The sequence below is a fragment of the Cyprinus carpio genome, chromosome B1, assembly GCF_018340385.1.
Source record: "Cyprinus carpio isolate SPL01 chromosome B1, ASM1834038v1, whole genome shotgun sequence".
Taxonomy (NCBI): domain Eukaryota; kingdom Metazoa; phylum Chordata; class Actinopteri; order Cypriniformes; family Cyprinidae; genus Cyprinus; species Cyprinus carpio.
This window is the reverse complement of record NC_056597.1, coordinates 5,748,249-5,764,875: the sequence shown is the minus strand read 5'-3', so window position 1 is coordinate 5,764,875 and position 16,627 is coordinate 5,748,249. Positions and strand designations below refer to the sequence as shown.

The following is a 16,627-nucleotide window of genomic DNA, read 5'->3' as shown; positions in this document are numbered from 1 at the left end:
CAATGGGTATTTAATATTATCCAAATTATTCGTTTTAATCAGAGACACTCACAAACCGAAATACAGAAGTGATATGGTTTATGACAACGAGATCAATTAATCTATCTTTTTTCCCCTTTATTTCTTTTTTGAGTTTTACGTTGAAATGATTTCAGCATTGTGCCAAGACACCACCTGGTGGACATGACTGTAACGTGTCATTTTAAGCACAAACTTTATTTATTTATTTATTTATTTATTTATTTATTTATTTATTTATTTATTTATTTATTTATTTATATTTAGCAGATAGCAACATAACAGCTCGCGTTAGATACATGTATACGTGTTTTTTAAATAAATAAAATAACGTTAGTTGGTTAGCATCTATAAATGATGAATTAAACCATATTAAGAGTCAAATAAATTCCATAAGTCTCTTTTTCTCCGCCGTTTGTACCTACTTATTGTGACACTATTTTATATTTCGCAATAACCTTTGGAAGACTTTTATGTGCCGATGCTGGGTGCTTTTAGTTTGGTATTGACCCGGAAGTATTTTATTTCATGTGCATTTATGCATTTAGAATTTTTCACGTGCAGAACGATGGATTTATGATGTTTAATTGATAATTTGTAATATAACATCCCAGAAAACATGAAGTTTGCATACAAGGTATTACTACATTATTTTACTATTGATGTTTTTCTCGTGAATAATTGTATTGCTTTTTATTAGACATTTGTGTGATACTTTACTGCTGGTTATTTTGACGAGAAATAATTTTAAACAAACACAAATAAAGCAGGACGTTTGTCTTAAATCAGAATATTTTAATTCAAAGTGTTTGCGTTTTCTTCTAGTTTTCCAACTTATTAGGGGCATTTTATCGACATGGGAACCTGTGTTTCTCTAAAGATGGAAATTCTGTCATCAGTCCTGTCGGCAACCGCATCTCCGTCTTTGATTTGAAAAAGTGAGTATCAGTCCTTTTCATAATAACACTGATTTTATTGCCAGACTAACTGCGTTTATAAGCTGAAAATGCTATCTCATTAGCTAGTAAAAGTTATACTGTTTTCAACTGAGGAAATGTATTTTGTATTTCTTCAGTAACAAATCGGAAACCTTACCAGTGTCCACCACAAAGAACATCAGCTGTTTGGGAATCTCTCCAGACGGGAATCTTGCCATACTTATTGATGAAGGTATGGAAAAGTCCATCATTCTCCATGCATATTTTTTTCCTGTTATAAGCAGTATTAAAAACGTGAAGACCATTTTGAAAATAATTCCATCTAATTTAAACCCAAGAGTTAACAGTGTAAGGATTATGAAGAGGTTGTGACATAAAACGTTAATCACAAAAAAAAGACAAAGAAATAATAATAATTCTGTAAGTGGAATAATGATTTATTACGAGTTCTCAACAACAGTAACATTTCAATCTATATGGCTCTTCATTAGACAATGCAAATATTCAAAAGTAGGCCCATAACCAGGTCTTTTTATGTGATTTTTTTTTTTTTTAGCTTTTTGCCTGCTGCATGTTTGCACTTTTTGTTTGATTTTTGCTAATGAAATTTTATATTACAGTTTCTGCACCTTTTCTGTCAGCAAATTTGTGACACTTGCCATCTAAAATTATGTATACAGAGGGTCAGATTTCCTTGCTTCTAGTGAAGCATGCTTTGCTGTATTAAGATGACATTTTTTCATTCTGTAGAGCTGCTTTATAGCTGAATAGAAATTTGCAATATCAACACTCCAGTTATTGAACTGAACCAGATTAATACTAAACTGAAAAATTACATTATTGTTTTTTAGAGCTACTTTGCAGCAGAATCTGAATTGTTTCAATAGCTGAGATTCCAAAATTGATACTGCTGTTTTCCTGCAAAGCTGCTGCTTTGAAATAATCTGTATTGTATACAGCATATATAAATAAAGACGAGTTGACTTAAACCTTTGGAACATGCTGGATAGCATGGATCCTCAGTTTTTTCACAAACCTGCAGCTGTGAAATGCCACTCAAGTAAATGCTTGAATAGAAAAAAAAAAACTTCACCATCATCACTTCCACAGTCCTGTGCACAGTGTGTCCTTCTCCCCTGATGGAAAGTTAGTTATTACACACAGCACTTATTACCTTTATAATATGATTTTATGCATGAACAGCTCTTAGTTTTTACATTTTCTCTGGTCGTGTTCCTTCGTTTTTTAAAGGAAGTTTGTGATAACAAAGGAAAATGTGCCTCTAATGTATCATGCACCTGAAAGAAACCGAGAGTTTAATGCATTTGCATTAGACAAGAGTTATTATGGACCATTTGATGAGACAACATGTATCGACTGGACAGATGATTCCAAGTACATAACAGCTTTTTCTGTATCCTTAAATGTATGAATGCTGCTGCAAAAAGCATTCACTTTTTATTGTGCTTTTTATAAATTCTTGCACTCTTAAAGGAATAGTTCAGTTCAAAATGATTTCACCCTCAGACAATCCAATGTAGATGAGTTTGTTTCTTCATGGGAATGGAATGGAGAAATTTAGCATTACATCATTTGCTTACCAGTGGGTGTCGTCAGAATGAGAGTCCAAAGAGCTAATAAAATAATCACAATAATCCACATAATTTCAAACCATTGCTTCAGGCCAAAATACAAGTCCTTAATCTGTAATAACATTCATTAGTGAAAAAGTCCATCCACTGTTGTCGTCTCATATCAAAATCCCCCCACATATTTGTTTAGACCTGTTTATGTTTGTAAACACTGCTTGATCTGTGCATATTTCTCTCCTGATTCAGATGAGACGCCCTTTTTCACTGGAGAAAGTAATATGATGAATAGAGGACTTCTTATTGTTTCTTACAAACATGTAACTTTTCACTTCACAAGATGTTAATTCATTGACTGCAGTCATGTTGATTGCTTGTGGATTATTTTGATGTTTTTATCATCTGTTTGAACTCTCATTCTGATAAGCTTTACTGTTCCTTTTAGGGATCCTTATAGAACATTTAGAAATATTTGTTTAATGCATTAACACAAATGAATGTTTATGAGATTTGGTTAATTTTTAAATGCTGGTTTTGTTTCCCACATGATGCTCTAGCCGTGATTTTATTATGAATTACCTTGTGTGTTTGAAATGTAATGAACTACAAACAGTGCAGGTGGGAATAATTGAATTTTACCACTATGTGACAGATTAAACTCTCACTCTCCTTTACTAATAACTAGGTGCTTTGCTGTTGGTAGTAAGGACATGACTACCTGGATCTTTGGAGCAGAGAGATGGGCGAATCTAATCTACTACTCGCTTGGTGGCCATAAGGACATCATAGTGGGCTGTTTCTTTGAGAAGGACAGCTTAGATGTACGTATGCATTTGTGTAGCACAGGGGTGAATGTTAAGTTTGTTTTTGCATTGCTGTAATGACCTGTGCTCACATATGCCACATATAAGTGGTTTCATTTGTTTTCACAGATGTACACAGTGAGCCAAGAGGGCACTTTGTGTGTATGGGAAAGTGACACTGAGCTTGAGGGCTTACAGTATGGCCCAAAATACTCTAAAAGAAAGAAGATGGAGGAGGAGAAAAAAAAGAGAGAAGAAGGGGAAGAAAACAAAGATGATGATGATGTTGAGGAAATTATAGGGGAGGATGGAGAGACCAGAGGAGATGTGATTAAAGGAAGCGCAGATACACCCAAACAAGTGGAAGGCATCAAAAATGTCCGTTATTCACAGAGGAGTAAGTGAGTCTTTTCCCCCTCTGAAACTATTCTTATTTCTTCAATCTGTGGGTCTACTCTTAAGATTTATTCACACCATAATCAGTGTTTTTGTTATGAAACATGGCAAATGCTCTCACGCCTCTGTAATAACATTTTAAAGCTGTCTTTTATTGCAGACACTATTTTAACAAGGCGGGTGATTTCAACAAATTGACAGCTGCAGCTTTTCACAAGAAAACACACATCCTTGTGACAGGTTTCGCATCTGGAGCATTCCACCTGCATGAGCTGCCAGAATTTGACCTCATTCACTCAGGTTTGGCATATATTTTCCAGTGAAACTTGTATTTGTCAAAAATCTCCAGCAGGTCTGGTGAGTCAAGAGCTATCTTTCGTGAACAAGACTGCACTGTTTACTGTGTATTCTATTGTGTGCAGCCCACCAGGACAATTCAATTAAAATATGTTTTATATAGAGTGAAAGGTCTTGGGAGTTTTAGGAAGTGAAGTTTGCTACATTTTTGCCTAGCCCTAACAACCAGAGTATTGTGTATTTTAATGTATCTTCAGTCTTAGTCACAGGTGTTTGTGACTACTGATTATTGAATTGTAATGTAGCATAATATCACATCTAGTATTTCAGATCAGAGGATTTCTACCATTGCTATGAATCCAACTGGTGACTGGATTGGCTTTGGCTGTTCAGGTATTGCTCTCAATCATTTTGTTTTTCAGAGCACAACGGTGTGCTGTCCATTACTGTAATGCCTTGTTTGTGTCCCGTGTTAAAGGTCTGGGCCAACTGCTGGTTTGGGAATGGCAGAGTGAGTCCTACGTGTTCAAACAGCAGGGACACTTCAACAACATGAACTCTTTGGCTTATTCACCTGATGGTCAGTATCTTGTTACTGGAGGAGATGATGGGTAGGTAAGTCTTCTATAACTAGGTTTTTGTCGAGGGAATAAATAAGAGAGATACAGTTAAACTGTTGCTTTCCAGGTTAAAGTGTGGAACACCAACAGTGGCCTCTGTTTTGTGGCGTTCACTGAACACTCCAGCAGTGTCACCAATGTTGCCTTCACCTCCAGTGGCTTTGTGGTGGTCAGTGCCTCACTAGATGGCACTGTTAGAGCATTTGACCTACACAGGTATCAGCTGGTATCCATTTCCAACTATGCATTCACTGTTGCACAATACTTCATGGTTTGGTTTCCTCTGTGATGTTTATGAATTTAGCCTTTATTTTCATATTCTTTTGTGCTCCTTTTATGGCATGTTATAAATTAATTATTAATCATTAATTACTCACCCTCATTTCGTTCCAAACCCATTTGACCTTCACTCATCTTCGGAACACAAATTAAGATATTTTTGATGAAATCCGAGAGCTTTCTGACCCTGCATATACAGCAATGGAACTACCACGATCAAGGGCCAGAAACGTAGTAAAATATTCACTGTGACATCAGTGGTTCAACCGTAATTTTATAAAGCTATGTTTATGTGCAAAGAAAACAAAAATATGACTTTATTCAACAATTTCTTCTCTTCCATGTGAGTCTTAGACGCATGTTCACAACAGTACCATGATGCATGCGTGTGCATTCCTCTGTATTCAAACAAGGTGCAGTGCATCTGTGTTCTACGTCAGAACGCTGGCTCCTGCGTCAGCAGCACCTCATGCGTGCGTGGTACTGTTGTGAATAGACTGTTTCATAAAAAATATTTTAATTTGTGTTCTGAAGATGAGTGAAGGTCAAATGAGTTTGGAACGACATGAGGGTGAGTAATTAATGACAGAATTTAAGAAATGTGATTATTTAATTAATTACTAAATACATTTTATTTTCAGATTTGGTTTTGGTCTCAGTGAAAACTTAAAAGCTTGCTTGGTTTTGTTATTGATCCTATGTTCAGAACATGAGTGTTGAATTCATTGATTGTGAGTCAAAAAATAGACCGCTCAATTATTTACAGATTTCTCCAATTTATAGCTCTTTTTACTTGTCATTTACTTGTAGTAAGGGTATCACTTGTAGAAATATAGCTTGAAAAGAATGTTTCCTAGTATACACATTCTGCACTGCTCTGCTCTCTGTTTATTCTTACTCTGTTCTCATTCTGTTTTCTCAGGTACCATACTTCCGTACCATGACATCTCCACGACCGGCTCAGTTCTCTTCTCTGGCAGTGGACAGTAGTGGGGAGTTGGTGTGTGCAGGTTCTCAAGACTCTTTTGAGATCTTCCTATGGTCCATGCAGACTGGACGACTGCTAGAGGTCAGATACCGCTGAATTGGTGTGCTTGTTTTTGATAATGTGATAAGTGCAGTGTGTAATATCCTTGTTTTTTTTGTATATAATTATCAATTTGTCAATAAACAGTATGGATTGTTGTAACTGGTTGAATACTCAAAATGAAACTTAAACTTAGGCTTAGGATTTGCCTTTTGTCCTAGTGGGTCCATCATTTTCCATTTCAGCCAAGAATAATAATTTCAGTGCAAACATCATTTGATATGTAATTGGGTTCTTTGTAACTCTTTACTGCTGGAGCAGGTGCTCAGTGGTCATGAGGGGCTGTCAGCAACTTGTGCTTCAGTCCAGTCCAGTCTGTGCTTGCCAGTGTGTCATGGGACAAAACAGTCCGGCTGTGGGACATGCTGGACAGCTGGCAGACCAAAGAGACTTTGCGGCTCACCTCTGATGGCAAGTTTACAAAGTGACCGTTTATGTAAATGTTTAGAGAGAAATAGAGCAGGTGGTTTGGAAAGACAAGGATGTGTTATTTAAAGATGTCTGGCACCTGTCTTTATTCAGGACTCGCTGTAACGTATCGTCCTGATGGTCAGGAGTTGGCAGTTGCCTCTCTGGATGGTGAGATCACATTCTGGAACCCTCAGACTGGAGGACAGACTGGCTCTATCTCTGGCCGCCATGACCTGCAGATGGGCCGTAAAGAAACAGTAAAGATCACTGCTAAACAGTCAGCCAAGGGAAAGTAAGTCACAGATAGCTACAAATAATAATAATAAAAAAAACAATAAATAAATACATTATACAGTGCCCTCCATAAGTATTGGAACAGTAAAGACAAAATTGTTTTGTTTGCTGTGGAGTCAAGAAATCTGTAAATATGATTAAAAGATGAATATGAGACAAAACTACAGAATGTCACATTTTATTATTGAGTGATTCAACACAAAGATGTTTTACGAGCTTAAAAGATGAATATGAGACATCAGGGCAATAATTAAGAACTTCCAATTAACATAAAATGTTACAAAACTGCCTGGAAGAGAACGTGTGTCTATATCGTCCTAATGTGCAGTGAGAAAGAGAGTTTGAGTGCCTAAAGACTCTCCAAGAACCACAGCTGGAGAATTGCAGAAAATAGTTGAGTCTCAGGGTCAGAAAACCTTAAAAAAAATTGTCAAAAAGAACCTACAAGATTCAATAAACACATGTTGTTTGGGTTTGTTTCAAGAATTATTCTAGTTGATCATAAAAAATATTATTTTGTTATAAGAAACTGTTGTTTCTTATGATGCTTGTTTCTATAGTCAGATGAAACTAAAAAATTAGTTTTTAGCAGCAAACACTCAAGATGGGTTTGGTGAAAACTGGGATAAAAAGTACCCCATGTGTACAATGAAATATACTGCTGTATTTTTGATGATGTGGGCCTATATTTCTGCTGGAGGTCCTGGACATCTTGTTTAGATACATGGCATCTTTGATTCTATCAAATACCAACAGATAAAAATCAAAAAGTGATTGACTCTGTTAGAAATCTTATAATGGACCATGTTTGGATCATCCAACCGTACAATAATCCAAACACAAACCTCAAAAACAACACAAAAATGGGTCACTGTGAACAAAATCAAGCTTCTGCTATGGCCATTCCAGTCCTCTGACCTGAACACTATAGAAAATGAGTGTGGTGTGAAGAGGAGAAGCACCAACATGGAGCTGGGAATCTAAAGGGTCTGAAGTGATTCTGGATGAAGGAATGGTCTCTGATCTCTTGTCAGGTGTTCTCTAACCTCATCAGGCATTATAGGAGAAATTTTAGAGCTGTTAAACTTGCAAATGGAGGTTTAAAAAAGAATTCAATAAAAGGGTGTCCTTAATTGTGGTCAATGTGTATTATAGGAAAACATTTATTTCATAATGATATTTCCCCTCATTTTAAATTCTTATTATCCAATTAAAGGTTAGATTTTTGTGATTTTTTTAAATAAAAGATCAAAAGGATTAACAATGCAGATTAATTTTCACAGCCTTCTTTGATCATATTTACCAAAGGTGTCCATATTTTTGGGCATGACTGTAAATATGTAATAATAATAAATATCACACTACAGGGTATCCGCGGGTCCTTAAAAAGTCTCTGTTTGTTTCTTTGTGAGAGACTTCAGAACAAATGAGAGTAACCGCACACATAAACTCAGAATAAACACACTGAGTAAAAATTCAGAATGTTTAGTTTATTTGAAACATTTGCAACACCATGACAAGTGAGCTATTTTGCTCAATATTCTCACAAAGCAAAAAAACATTCAAAACACCTACAGAGTGCACGCATTACGTGAAGTCTTAGTGCGTGTGCGCATTTACAGTGCACTCTTTCACTGCATGATTCAGTCTATTAAAATACAGTCAGATTCAGAATGATCACAATTTCAAGACATGGGGGTAGACAATGTGTATATTTATATTTATATATATTTATATACTTACGTTTTAGACACCATATTGCCTGGTTTTGCACTATTTCGCCAACAAATAATTCCAAACAAATCCACAGTGCTGTTTAGCATCTTTGTTCCTGAATGAATCAACCATTTTAATTATTCAGTTCAATCGCAATGACTCACTTATTAATGGTGACTTGCTGCCACCTATTGACGGTTTTAATTTCACATTTAAAGTACCTTTTAATTTTTTAAATCATTCAAATATCAGTATTCAATATTTTATGTTTAATATATCAAATTATTCATGCATTTGTAACTGCAGGTTAAATGCATTCATGTTCTGATTTAAACAGTGTGTAACTCCTAAATGCCACTTGGTGCCACTATGTCTGGATTGCAAAAATAAATTTTGTTGATACTGATTTCATTTGCTTGGTAACAGCCCAAATGTCTTATTATTCTAATTACTGATTAAATGTAAGAAATTGACTCAAAAGATGATGGACATTTATAGAAAAAATGGCTTTATAAAGGTAAAATGGCCATAAAAGGTAAACATCTATTTAAACTTACTGGAAAATATTAATTTCTATCTGACCACCACACAGAATATGAAGAATATGAAAAACTTCAGGAGTCACCTGTCCACAAAAGTCGTTAAGATACCAGCATGATAACACACTCAGTCAGTTGAATGAACGAATGACTCAGTGACTCACTTAAGTGACTTACCGCCACTTACTGGTAGTTTAGTTGAGAAGAATGTTGAAAAGTATGCATCTTTCCCCACAACATTTCTTATTTGTATATTCATAAATGCATTTAAAACATTAATCTCATAACATTATTTATTGCAGTTGTAATTATTGTTATTTGCAGTGTAAATACAAACCCGATTCCAAAAAAGTTGGGACACTGTACAAATTGTGAGTAAAAAAGGAATGGAATAATTTACAGATCTCATAAACTTATATTTTATTCACAATAGAATATAGATAACATATCAAATGTTGAAAGTGAGACATTTTGAAATGTCATGCCAAATATTGTCTCATTTTGGATTTCATGAGAGCTACACATTCCACAAGTTGGGACAGGTAGCAATAAGAGGCCGGAAAAGTTAAATGTAAATATAAGGAACAGCTGGAGGACTAATTTGCAACTTATTAGGTCTACTGGCAACATGATTGGGTATAAAAAGAGTCTCTCAGAGTGGCAGTGTCTCTCAGAAGTCAAGATGGGCAGAGGATCACCAATTCCCCCAATGCTGTGGCGAAAAATAGTGGAGCAATATCAGAAAGGAGTTTCTTGAAGAAAAATTGCAAAGAGTTTGAAGTTATCATCATCTACAGTGCATAATATCATCTAAAGATTCAGAGAATCTGGAACATTCTCTGTGCGTAAGGGTCAAGGCCGGAAAACCATACTGGATGCCCGTAATCTTCTGGCCCTTAGACGGCACTGCATCACATACAGGAATGCTACTGTGATGGAAATCACAACATGGGCTCAGGAATACTTCCAGAAAACATTGTCGGTGACCGTGCCATTCACTGTTGCCGGCTAAAACTCTATAGGTCAAAAAAGAAGCCATATCTAAACATGATCCAGAAGTGCAGGCATTTTCTCTGGGCCTTGGCTCATTTAAAATGGACTGTGGTAAAGTGGAAAACTGTTCTGTGGTCAGACGAATCAAAATTTGAAGTTCTTTTTGGAAAACTGGGACGCCATGTCATCCGGACTAAAGAGGACAAGGACAACCCAAGTTGTTATCAGCACTCAGTTCAGAAGCCTGCACCTCTGATGGTATGGGGTTGCATAAGTGCATGTGGCATGGGCAGCTTCCGGAAATCCGGCTTTTCCGACCTGAAAATGATGCTCTCGTAAATCTTGCAAAAAAAAAAAAAGGGGGGGGGTGCGATGGGTTGGGTATTGGTAAACATAATGACCGCTCACCGCTGTCAACGTTTTTTGTGCCTCTGATTCATGCCGTCACTCCGCAAGTAGTCCAATCATTTGTCACGATTGAACTTCAAAGTGTACGCGCACCGTTATGAATGCGCACACACCCAAGCATCTACTCACGTGAACAGCTTCAGTTGACTGACGAAGACAGTGAACACGGATCATTCAGGTGATCAAATCCAATATATTGTCTTTCATTTTTATATGCAGGTCTAGTAAAATTTAACCAATCTATTGATCATTTTTGTCATGATTCCATAACATTAATGTTAAACGATTCTGGGCTAACTTAGCAAAGTAACGCCATGTTGGTTATTGCTTACTTCTAGCTAACGTTAGAAAGCTTAGCAGCTTCTACAAGGCTCGAAATTGCCAACATTTTTGTCGCATATGCTCCTGAAATTTAATCTGTGCGACCTAAAAATATATTTGGGAGTAACGTTATATGTGCGGAGCATATGAGCATATCTGTCCACTAATGACACGTTCGATTTGCGAACTAATGACTCCTTTGAACCGATTCACTAATGAATGCTTAAAACTGATCTGGGTCGAGTTTCCCGATAACAATGTATCTTAGCTCTGAAGAGCGCTCTCTACGTGCAAGGTTACAAACGCTCGCCGCAATTCCACGCGCTTTTCCCAAAAAATGTACTTGACATGAATGCGTTCTACGTGCTACTTAAGAGTCGCTGTCCATTCGCGAAATTCGTGCTGAAATATAACCTATGGAATCGTATTCCGACTTATCAAAAGCTGCGGCTGAAAGCATTGAAAAAGCTTGCTGCCAAGTAGTGTTGTCAAAAGTTTTTGTGTTTTGCTTTGGTACAGAAATTGGTACCGAGAACCGTGGATTTTTACTGGTATCATTACCGAATACTGAAATTTTGGTACCGTGACAACACTACTGCCAAGAAACAGAAGTAATCTAATTCAATGTGCACTGTTTGTAATTTTTTCATTAAATGTATATAAATTATGTCACAGTGTCATGGTAAGTCCACTGTATAGTTTCCTGCTTTTTTGTCCTTTGCCAATCACACCTATGACATCTGGAAAGGCACCATCAATGCTGAAAGGTATATCCAAGTTCTAGAACAACATATGCTCCCATCCAGACGTCATCTCTTCCAGGGAAGACCTTGCATTTTCCAACATCACAATGCCACACCACATACTGCATTAATTACAACATCATGGCTGCATAGAAAAAGGATCCGGGTACTGAAATGGCCAGCCTGCAGTCCAGAGCTTTCACCCATAGAAAACATTTGGTGCATCATAAAGAGGAAGATGCGACAAAGAAGACCTAAGACAGCTGAGCAACTAGAAGCCTGTATTAGACAAGAATGGGACAACATTCTTATTCCTAAACTTGAGCAAATTGTCTCCTCAGTCCCCAGACGTTTGCAGACTGTTATAAAAAGAAGAGGGGATGCCACACAGTGTAAACATGGCCTTGTCCCAACTTTTTTGAGATGTTGATGCCATGAAATTTAAAATCAACTTATTTTTCCCTTAAATTTATATTTTTCAGTTTAAACATTTTTCATCTATGTTGTATTCTGAATAAAATATTGACATTTTAAACTTCCACATCATTGCATTCTGTTTTTATTCACAATTTGTACAGTGTCCCAACTTTTTTGGAATCGGGTTTGTAATTTAATGTGATTGATATCAGCCATATAGTGTATATTGAATTTATTGATAAATTGTAATAATTTGACATGGTTAAAAACAGGCCTTTGTAAAGGTACATAAAAATATGCAGATTTATGTATGTAAAAGATTATAGAACACTGATGAAAATATTGCTTCAGAATAAATTTGTTTACTCCACCAAAAATATCAGTGATTCAGTTATTTTGCAGGGATATTCTGTATGGAATAGTGTCTGCTGACATTAATAGTTCACTGTATATCGTAGTAATATCATTTATTACAGCAATGATATATATATTTTTAATTTACACACATTAAATATTACCAATAGGTATGTAATAAAATGTGTATTTCCATTACAGGTTTAGGTCTTAAATTTCATATAAGGTGGTATTAAAAAAGGTCTTAAGAAGTCTTAAATTTAACTTATTCATGTCTGTAGAAACCCTGCGTTATCTTATATAAAGTAGGTGTTTACTGTTTACAAATAATAAAGTTCTTAAAGAGAGATTCACCGAAAAATGTAAATTATCATCATTTACTCAATAACATGTCATTCCAAACCTGTATAAATTTCTTTCTTCTGTAGAACATAAAGGATCATTTGAAAAATTCAAGACAGTTTTTGTCCATACAGATAGAAATCAAGGGTAACCAAAATTGTGTGGTAAAATACAAAATATCTTCTTTTATGTTCCTCAGAAGGGTGAGGAAATGATCACAGATTTTATAAGCAGTAAATTTCCCGCAATTCTAGCTCAAAATCAATGCTTTACTGTCAAGTGCATTTCTATGTGACGAGAATTCATTATATTACATTTGTTGCATTTGCCATGAATTCAGTAATATCACAATAATATAACAATATGGACAGATAGAACGATAGATTGACATAACAATATATATAATATATATAAAAAATTCTAGAAGTATACTGAATGTTTTAGAACTCAAAACATCCGCATTTGTCCAAAAATTGCTTTTACTGAAACCAAGCTCCCAAAATGACTTATTTTCTACTTTGAGTTTTTATTGAAAAATAGAGGTAACACAAATCAACACCTACTTCATCATCGCCTCTTTGACCCACCTGTTGACTTCAATTGTGAATTGACAGGCATGAGAAATGCCACATGATCACTGGACTACATCTGCCATGTTCTTCTTTTCTCAGGAGTTCCTCGACAGGCGTAAGATGACAGAGTTTGGTAGTCTCTCTTTAGTGGATGAAGGCATAGGGGATGGAGACGGAGTGGAGCTCAGTCTTCCTGGAGTCAAGAGAGGTGAGTCCACATCTCACTGATTAGTAAACCTGCCAATCAGTGTAGCTGAGCATTTTGTTTTTAAGTGCTTTGAATGTATTATTGCACATATAATAATACTGGCTTTTGCATGCAGCTCTCATGCCTGTCTCTCCTCTTCTTTCAGGTGATATGAGCTCCAGACGCTATAAACCAGAGATCCGTGTTAGCTCTCTCTGCTTTTCACCTACCGGTAGAGTTTTTGTCTTTACAGCACAACACACTGATAGAGATTTCAGTATAATTTACTATTCAAAATCATGTTTATCCAGACTTCCTAATATTTTTATTGAATATGGAATGGAATTTGAACTATTCTCTATTCTCCATTCAGGGCGCAGCTGGGCGGCAGCTTCCACTGAAGGGTTGCTGATCTACTCTCTTGACGCCTCACTGGTGTTTGACCCCTATGATCTAGACATGGATGTCATGCCAGCAAGCATACGGCAGCAGGTGAAGAAAAAAGAGTGGGCATCAGCCATTTTGCTGTCTTTTCGGCTAAATGAAATGCCACTCATAAGAGAGGTTCTGGAGGCAGTTCCTTATGACCAAAGTATGTTCCGTCTTAAAATTGTCAAATATATTCTTGTCATATTCAAAATACATAATTTTTTTGTCATTCTTTTCATATTATTGTATGACATTTCAGTTACAGTGGTATGTAGCTCACTGCCGGATGTGTATGTGGATAAACTTCTGAACTTTGTGGCCTCAACATTGGAAAAGTCCAACCACCTGCAGTTCTACCTCAGCTGGGCTCAGTGTCTGCTCACCCTACATGGACAAAAGCTCAAGAACCGGTAAGCAGCTTTTACATCATATTATCATACCATTGTTTATAGGGTTTTGCAAAAATGGCACCTAAAAAGTTTTTTCTCCTGAAGGTGATCAGTAAATGCCTCATTTCACAATTGTTTTTTTTCCATGCAGAAAAGTAATGAGAAATGTTTCATGTCCTATTTTGCAGTGTTTTATCTGTTGTTGGTAAGCTCTGTAAGACTGTTGATTTGTCTCATTTTCAGATCCGGAGCTGTATTACCTACTGTACAGCAGCTGCTGAAGAGCATCCAAAGACACAGTGATGATCTGTCCAAACTGTAAGCTTGACAGAATTCAAAAAATGAAACTGATAGTTTTTCTTTCTGGATTAATTTTAAATAACACTTTTGCTTTCTTTCTAGTTGCGACTGGAATATTTATAACATTCGTTACGCTGCTGCTCTGTCTAAACAGAGAGGGGTCAAAAGAACAGCAGCAGAATCCCTCAGTGATGAAGAGGAGGAGGTGGCAATGGACTCCGGAGGTGATGAGGAGAATATAATAGTAGAAAACTGATCATAAACACTTCAGCTGAAACATAACAGAGCCAGGTCAGGACTTGGACAAGCAGCAGTTATTGTGCAGGTTTATGTATTTTGTCAAATTTGTGCTACAGAGCAAGAACCAATCATTTGCATTCATTTGTGTTTAATTTTCCATTTGTAACACTTACTCCAATATAAAACCGACTGTTTCATGACATGGAGTAATATTGTACAATATTATACAAGCTTGGTCCTGTGGCTTTGTAGGTATTAAAATGGTTCATAGTGAGGAACGTTTGGATTAAATATTCCCCAAGTGCACTGACGAAGCTCTCTTTTGTATTTTTTGAGTAAAGAATGTAATTCATGAAATAGATTTCATAGTAATGTTTATTACTTCAAAAATAATATTATTTAAAAAAGTGAACATTTTAACCAAAATAAATCTCTTAATATTCCTTTAGATCTTAGATATAGTTTTAAAATCTATTTTTAAAATCCTAACATTATAAAACATTAAAAGTTTCAAGAGATATTCATTCCATGCTCATCTAAAATGCTAAATCATCTACAGTGGATTTATTAATAAGCAGAAAAATCCTGGGCTATAAAAAGGGATTTATTTTGGGGTGCTCTAGATTTAAACTGTTTTGCTGTATTATATAAATCCCTCTATTTGTGCTTTCACTCAGAGGGTTTTCTAGCTACAAGATGAAAAACGGCCTCAAAGTCAGATACAGAGTTGTTCTCACTGTCTTCTGCTGGCAGTATGTTAAACTCCTGGATTTAGAGGCCTAATCCACTGAGTGCTTCTTCAATATTATCCCGACTCAGTCCAAGACAAGAAAAGAGCTGTTCATCCACCTTGTAGAAGCTCTCACCCAGAACACCTATCATGACCAAAAGTCCACCAGGACGCATAAGTTTGGAAAGCCCCTGTAAAGCTAGACAGTATGTTTGAATGTCTTTACACACTGCTTCCAGACACAGAGATGTAATGACACCGTCAGCTGGTTCCAGTGTGTGTGGATAAAATGGATTATCCAACCGGACATCACATTTTAAAACTTTCTTGGCTTGTTGGCTTCAGTGTAGCCTCCAAATCAGACGGGCTGCCATAGTTCAAATATTAATTGAAAGATAAATAAATTAGAACAAAATACAAGAAATGTTTAGGAACTTAGTGTAGAAAAAGGTATGCTCTGTCATATTTATAAATGGGTGTTTCTTTAACTTTACAGTTTCACTAGGAGCTTGCATTTTAATTCAAAGTTTAGAATGTAATGTAACTTGCACCTCCCTCATTTCATTCTACCAGAGGAATGTTATAGCTTGATATATAATGGAAATGACACTGACAAAGGAAAATTGCCCTGTTTCAGAACATACAGTGCTACTAAGCAATTAAACCTGACAGTGTTTTTCTAAAGTCAACAAGACCGACATAGTATACGTCCATTTCCGCCACGAAAAAAAACAAAAAACGTAATTGCAACTTCGTTATTCTAAGAAACTTTTATATAAATATAAACAATAAATTATATAAACTATATAATACAATAAGGAGAGAAATTGAAGTTGTAATATCTAACCTAATATGTAAATGTTAGTAGTAATTTAGTAGAAAAAAAAAATGCTATTGTAAATTTAGAATTCTGAAGGGAGACGTGAAAATGCAGTTGTTACCCTTTTAAAAGTTGTTTATTTTCTTTCCGTGGCGGAAATAGCCTACCGTAGTCTGCTTTAAGAAACACCCAATATACAATATAGAAATATAATTACCTTTTCCCCTTTATTTCATAAACGTACTGCAACATAGGTTTCCAGTCTAAACCATCTTTTTGACTTTTCAGCCATTTTTCTATTCTCTACGATTTTTACTTGCAAAATCAGACAGCACAATCTCATCATAATGTTTGCACGCACTCAAGACTGTGGATAGATGGTCCACTGCCCACAT

General features: G+C 36.0%; 1 protein-coding gene across 1 annotated transcript; it reads left to right on the top strand.

The window, feature by feature from the left end:
• Positions 1 to 2: 2 nt before the first annotated feature.
• LOC109081519 (periodic tryptophan protein 2 homolog) lies at positions 3 to 14,882 on the top strand. The gene is given in 20 exon segments (XM_042717569.1): positions 3 to 6; positions 899 to 956; positions 2,208 to 2,351; positions 3,231 to 3,366; positions 3,478 to 3,749; positions 3,905 to 4,063; positions 4,364 to 4,434; positions 4,520 to 4,656; positions 4,729 to 4,887; positions 5,863 to 6,009; positions 6,289 to 6,307; positions 6,310 to 6,438; positions 6,550 to 6,730; positions 11,385 to 11,391; positions 13,237 to 13,345; positions 13,491 to 13,556; positions 13,698 to 13,916; positions 14,013 to 14,163; positions 14,386 to 14,460; positions 14,545 to 14,882. Coding segments are annotated over 20 exon segments (2,397 nt in total). The 3' UTR covers positions 14,699 to 14,882.
• The last annotated feature ends 1,745 nt before the right edge of the window (positions 14,883 to 16,627 follow it).